Genomic DNA, 6,206 nt, shown 5'->3' on the forward strand with positions numbered 1-6,206 from the left:
CCCTTCGTAAAAAGAATTTGATCCCTGACCAGAATCCTTTGAAATGATTTTAACTCGGGTGGATGCGTCACGGACGGGAGACGGTAGAGAGCAACGGCTGCAACGGACCGGGCGGGCCTGACCCGCAGCACCATTGAATTGCGTTGGTTCCCTACTTGCATTGCTCCTGACTCATAACCGGCGTCCATGTGGTTTCCCACTTGAATTTTTTTTTTGACTCTTCACCACTGAATACAGCTACAGTATCTGAACATGAACGCGCGCACTCACACCACACACACGCACTCACTCCACACACACCTAACGCACGCACATGCTAGCCCTACAACTACACACAGCTTGAAGAAAGCGTCCATCAAATATCACCAGGACCCAACGAGAATCCCGAAGACGACGAGCACGTCGTAATCCCTTCTGTAGCGTCACGCTGGAGAAACCGGAGAAATCCAAAATAAATCAGATCCTCCCGTGCGTCACTGGACTTAAAGCCCAGGTGGGCTCGGCTCAATCCTCTGGCCTTAACACCGTGCCGAAGGCACGTTCGCGTTTCCCACTTGAATTGAGTTGCTTAACCGGCGTCGTTTCAGTATTCCTGCTTAGTCTCATGTGGTTTCCTACTTGCATTGCTCGTTAATCGTCATAACTTGGTCCTGTTTTTATGACAAAATAACCATGGACATGGATGTTCTTCAAGGGTAGTGCGAAGCTGCCTGTCTATATCATACCACGGATGTGCTTTTTACTGTATTATTCTGCTCCAGAAACCATTTGGTACCCGTCTAAAAAAAAACCATTTATCACCACTCTACAGAAGAACCGAAATTACTTCTACGAAGGCTAACTCCTGAAGTATAGATACAACCCACCTGTGCCCTGACTGCTGAGTAATGCAACACTGACAATGAACATGTGCTCTTATTCAAGGTTTAGCTAGCAGCCTAGCACAAACTTCAGGAACTGATTCATATATCTAATAATTACATTGACTGGACCAAGGAAATTTGGCCACTCCCTGAAACGCTGTCGTACGAACACAAATACAGAGACATGTGGGAGCCAACGCACACACAAACAGCAACTGAACTGATCAACTCAACAGCTTACCATCATGCTATCTTCAGGAATGTAAGCAGACCAAAATACCTAACCGAGCTTATGCCGATGTCAATTCGAAACTGAGCCTTTAACTCCATTTGCTACTGAATGTTTGCTGCTCGCATCAATGCTTCTATTTTCTTGACATCCTCAGGTGCATCCACACCATGGGCATCGTGGTCCACTTTGATTACCTGCAGCCATGGAAAGAAACGAAAACTCAATTCAGCACTTTAAGATATAAACTACAGACTGTTAGTCTATAACAGTGCATGCACCATGCACAGGGGATTTTTTTTTTTCTCGAACCGGCAGGGGAACTGCCCGTCGTTATATTAAGAAGGAATAAAAGGGGGTACACCAAACTCAAAACCAACGCACGCACCACAACACAACTATACAAAAAGATCAAAACAGAATACGCACACACACAAGCTCACTGATCAAACACTGATCAACCACTACTGCCAACGCGCTGAGCAAAGAGCAAAGAAAGCTCAGCAGCACCCGCCAAACACCAGGAAGAGGCTTCCTCGACGATCTTTTGGACCAGCGAGGAGGCACAAGGACTCGCATTATCAAAGACACATTCATTGCGGTGTTTCCAAATGAACCAAGCAATGAGTATGACCAGAGAATGGAATCCTTTTCTTCGGTTTGTGTCCACCAGCAAGGAAGCTTCACGCCACCAATCTTGGAAGTTGTTTGAAACAGGGGGAGCCGGGGCTGCAAACATCAAACCAGCAGCCCGGAGGACATCCACCCAAACTTGCCTAGCAAACACACAACCAATCAAGAGGTGGGTTATGGTTTCAGCCTCCTGATCACAGAGAGGGCACCTAGATGGATGGGGTAAGCCACGCCGAGACAGCCTATCTGCCGTCCAACAACGGTTATGGCAAGCGAGCCAAATGAAGAACTTTGCTCTAGGTGGTGCCCAAGATTTCCACAGCCTTTTCCAAGGGTCAAAACCAGTATGCCCAATGAGAAAGGATTGATAGGCTGATTTGGTCGAGAAAATGCCAGAGGGGTTAGCAGTCCAAATATGCGTGTCTTCCTCTTCCTCATGAAGCTGCACCTCAGACACAAGGTCCCAGATATGCAGGAACTGCTCGAGAATTTGGACAGTGAGGGTTCCTCTGAGATCATGCATCCAAGAATTGTTAGAGATGGCTTGTTGAACCGATCGCACTTTCGCAATACGTTTAGGCACCAGTCCTAACAAATCCGGCGCCAAATCCACCAGAGATTGACCCAAAAACCAACGGTCCGTCCAAAATTTAGTAGAGCGACCATTGCCAACTTCAGAGGTGACCAAGATCGAGAACAAAGCCGAGGACTGATGAGGAACAGAAACTCCAAAGCTGATCCAAGGGCGATGAGGGTCAGTTTTTTGTAACCACAGGCATTTCATACGAAGGGCCCAACTGAGCAGCTCCAAATTGTGAATACCCAAACCACCGAGCTCTTTTGGCAAACAAACTTTGCTCCAGGCAAGGAGGCAATGTCCACCATTAACCTTTTTCCGGCCTTTCCAAAGGAAAGCACGCCGCCGCTTGTCGATTGCTTTAATCACCCAACGGGGGATGTCCAGGGCCATCAAGTGGTAAATTGGGATAGCCGTGAGAACAGCTCTAACAAGGACAGCACGACCAGCACAGGGGATATGATACTGCCCAAGTTAAACACACAGACTACCATTTACCAACTCAACTGAAATGCTATCAAACCATACAAGTTGATCACGCAAAATCTGCAGAGCAGTAACAAACTGGCACTTTCTATATCATAGTTCCTAAAGCTCTGTTTCCATGCCAAATTACCTTCATCCTATAGCCATTTTCAAGAACTTTAAGTTGCTCCAGGTCCTCTTCCAGTTGTAATGGAGTTGGTGAAAGTTCTGGATAGATCTTCAGAAACTTTGAATCAAAACCCTGCATGAGAAAACATTCAATAACTAGTCAAGTGTGGGGTGTTACAGCCCACAGGTTTAATCGCAAAAGACAATGAAGCAAACATAAATAGTTATGAGGCATAAGGTTTGATAAGATACCGCAATTCCCAGATGAAGAAGATATGGATATTTAGGATTGACTTTCCCTGATCTGAAAAATTTTCAAAGTCAAAAATTGTATGCGAAAATATGGTTGATGGAAGAGTTAAAGCAAACATCAGAGTCTCACTTATTAAATGGGATAAGCCCTCTTGAGAAGTATATTGCGTAGCCCTGATTATCCACAACACACTTCACTCGATTTGTATCGAATGCATCTTCAGGTTTCAGTGAAGTAACAGCCGTGCTGAAGACTGCATCAGGAGCTCGCTGCAAACCAAATTGGAAGTGCAAAGAAATAAGGTTGATTAAAACAAGATGTGCAAAGGTATGGGGTGATTAGGAGTAAAAGGTCAAGGGAAATCTGTAATATCCAACATAATTAGAATGACAAGGACATAACTTTCCGGAGTATGCTTCAACAAACAAAAGATTTAGTCCGCAGCCACTAAAGCTAAGAATGATTTTGTTTGGTTGAAGAGAAGTCCAAGAAACATATATATAGTGTTTCATAAGTAACCACCTGCAGTGCCATAACCACACCGTCTATTATCTCTGGTTCAATAAGAGGCTCATCTCCTTGAATATTGACGACAATATCATAATGTTTCTCAAGCTTTTTAAGCGCTTCACAGCAGCGTTCAGATCCTAAATTGCCAAGCATAAACAAATGAACACATACAGTAGTCTATTACATAATCATGAAAAGATAACATAGCTACAAAACAATACTGTCTGTACCATTTTTGCATGATTCTGATGTCATGATAACATCAGCTCCAAATCCTCTACAACATTCCGCAATTCTTTCATCATCCGTTGCCACAACTAAGAAAAGGAAAACAGAGAAATTGTGAACACGGCAAACACTGAAACCAATTAAATAAAATATCAACTTTAAGGTTTGCCGTCTTGGGCTTACCAACATGGTCCAAAGAAGAAGCTAACATAACTCTTTCCCATGTTCTCTGTGAATGTGAAACTTAAAAATCTTTAAACTGATCACCAAAACAAGAAACCCTAAAATGTAATATATTTTCAAAAATAATTCAAGAAGCAATAATGTCCGTTCAGAAATAACTAGATCTATGTTCAGTATAAAGAAGTGCCCACATAAGGTACTGTAGAAACTATACACATTGCTCAACAAAATAAGTGGAAAAGATAATAACACACTGACTCAAACTTAAACCTATCTGCTATTTCCTTTTCCAAATCCATCGATCAAATAGAAATTCATTTGCAGCCACAAACAACAAAATCAAGCTTATCAGCTCAAGAAAAAAAAACGAAATCAAGCTTAACCTGTAACGCTGAAAAAATATTGATGACCAATACAATATTAGGTCAAGTACATTCTAGTCAAAGGGCTCTCACATGAAAAACACTCCGAAAGGATCAAATGAACACATATATTTGTATACAATAGTACCAAATGAATACTGGACAAGTGGACATCTCTCCTGCTAAAGAAGCAGAATATGCACTATATATACTATAATTTATAACTCAATTTTATCATTTGGAACATAGATAACAAAGTAATCAACTTGGCCACAGGAACTCCATTATTTGAACTAGATTATATTGAGGTAGCCAATTTTATCTTAACCCAACCTGGGTAAACACAACATTACAGCAGCTTCACATAAATTCACCCTAGTCACTGAATTGAGAATCAATTTGCACTGTCAAGAATGAGGTCTGGACAACATCACAATTCACAACACTATTATTCCACTTCCACCTAGACTTGGTATATCAACAGACCGGCAATACTGGCAATGTTATAGTACAGTCAACCAAAAAACATCATCTTGCGTTCATTGTAACGCCGTGCTCTTACTGTAGGTCACTCTAAACAGAAGGCGACACCGACATGACATCGCAACCCAACTCCAGACGACGAAACAGCACAATTCGACCTCGCCTCGCTATTCAAACCGCGAGCTGCCCATACAATTTGCCCATTCGATGTTTCTACCGTAGGCTTCCACTCGCTCTCTCAGTCAGATCCAGTCTCGACGCGGGAAGTACAACCGTGCTATCACGGGAGGGGAGAGTGTGGCGGATACCTGGATCATTGGCTTGCCGAGAATGAGCGCGAGCGGCTTGCCCTCGAAGCGGGAGGAGGCGAATCGCGCGGGTATGATGCCCACCGCGCGGCTGCGGAACCCGCCCGGCCGCCGGTACAGGTATGCCGCGGCCGCCGCAGCCGCCGCCGCCGTGCCGAGCGCCAGCCCGTGGACGATCCACGCGCGGCCTCCCGAGGCCGAGGAGTCCGACGACGGCGCGCAGATCGGCATCGCGTCTTCGGCCCGGCCGCCTGGATCCACGCGAAGCAGCACTGGATGAGCACTGACCGACAGGCCGACTGTACCAGGGTACGACTACGTCACTCCACGTACGTGTGATCTCATCTCGGAATTTTTTTATATATTTTATTTCTTTAATATTTTTAAAATACACGTCGTTTTATAGAATCGCAGATTTAACGTATCGTAGTCCCTTTAATGGACGAGACCTTGTTACATATACAAATATATGTTTTCATTTGAAACAAGTAGATGAGGTTTTGCATTCTCACATGTTAAATGGATGAAAACTTGTAGATTCATGCGGTTAGCGAATTAAATAATATAAGAGAAGAAGATTTTGCTCGTTAGCTGTCTCTTAACGTGCGAGACCTTCATATCGCTCTTTTAGCAGGCGACATGTTATACTCTCTCACTGAACAAACGATGTGCATATATAGAATTTTTTTAAATTTAACTTTTTATATATGGCAATTTGAAAAATAGTGCATATTTATTCGGTGAGAAATGTTAGTTATACAAATAGTTGTCGACAGTGGTTATTGTTTTGAAAATTTTAATTTGATGTAAATTTATCGATATTTATTTATTTATTTGATGTAAAATTGTATGAGTAATTTTTAGTGAAATAATGTTGCATGATACAAAATCTATGTTTTCGAACAATTGTAGTTGTGAAGCACTATTAGCATTAAACTCGACACGGAGATTACATACACTGACAAATATTATATGGGACATCG

General features: G+C 43.0%; 1 protein-coding gene across 2 annotated transcripts; it reads right to left on the minus strand.

Annotated features, from left to right (window-relative positions):
• Positions 1-896: 896 nt before the first annotated feature.
• On the minus strand, positions 897-5,537 carry LOC133929406 (3-deoxy-manno-octulosonate cytidylyltransferase). Of its 2 annotated transcripts, none has more exons than XM_062376144.1 (8): positions 5,224-5,535; positions 4,071-4,116; positions 3,890-3,976; positions 3,672-3,796; positions 3,279-3,418; positions 3,149-3,200; positions 2,919-3,029; positions 897-1,289 (listed from the first exon to the last, which is right to left on the minus strand). In XM_062376144.1, exons 1-8 carry the CDS (start codon positions 5,452-5,454, stop codon positions 1,197-1,199), a joined length of 885 nt encoding a protein of 294 aa, XP_062232128.1. In that variant the 5' UTR covers positions 5,455-5,535; the 3' UTR covers positions 897-1,196. The 2 variants fall into 2 exon arrangements, 1 of the variants encoding a protein (XP_062232128.1); XR_009911597.1 differs by having other exon boundaries at positions 1,192-1,289; positions 2,919-3,052; positions 5,224-5,537.
• Positions 5,538-6,206: the final 669 nt, after the last annotated feature.

Source organism: Phragmites australis, chromosome 9, assembly GCF_958298935.1.
Source record: "Phragmites australis chromosome 9, lpPhrAust1.1, whole genome shotgun sequence".
In the NCBI taxonomy this organism is placed as follows: Eukaryota; Viridiplantae; Streptophyta; class Magnoliopsida; order Poales; family Poaceae; genus Phragmites; species Phragmites australis.

Excerpts from the sequence above, each read along its gene's own strand:
- LOC133929406 (XM_062376144.1), bottom strand. The coding sequence starts at position 5,454 with ATGCCGATCTGCGCGCCGTCGTCGGACTCCTCGGCCTCGGGAGGCCGC. Across the intron at positions 3,977-4,070 it reads TTCTTCTTTGGACCATGTTG|TTGTGGCAACGGATGATGAA; the intron begins GTAAGCCCAAGA and ends TCCTTTTCTTAG. Across the intron at positions 3,419-3,671 it reads GTGTGGTTATGGCACTGCAG|CGAGCTCCTGATGCAGTCTT; the intron begins GTGGTTACTTAT and ends TTTGGTTTGCAG.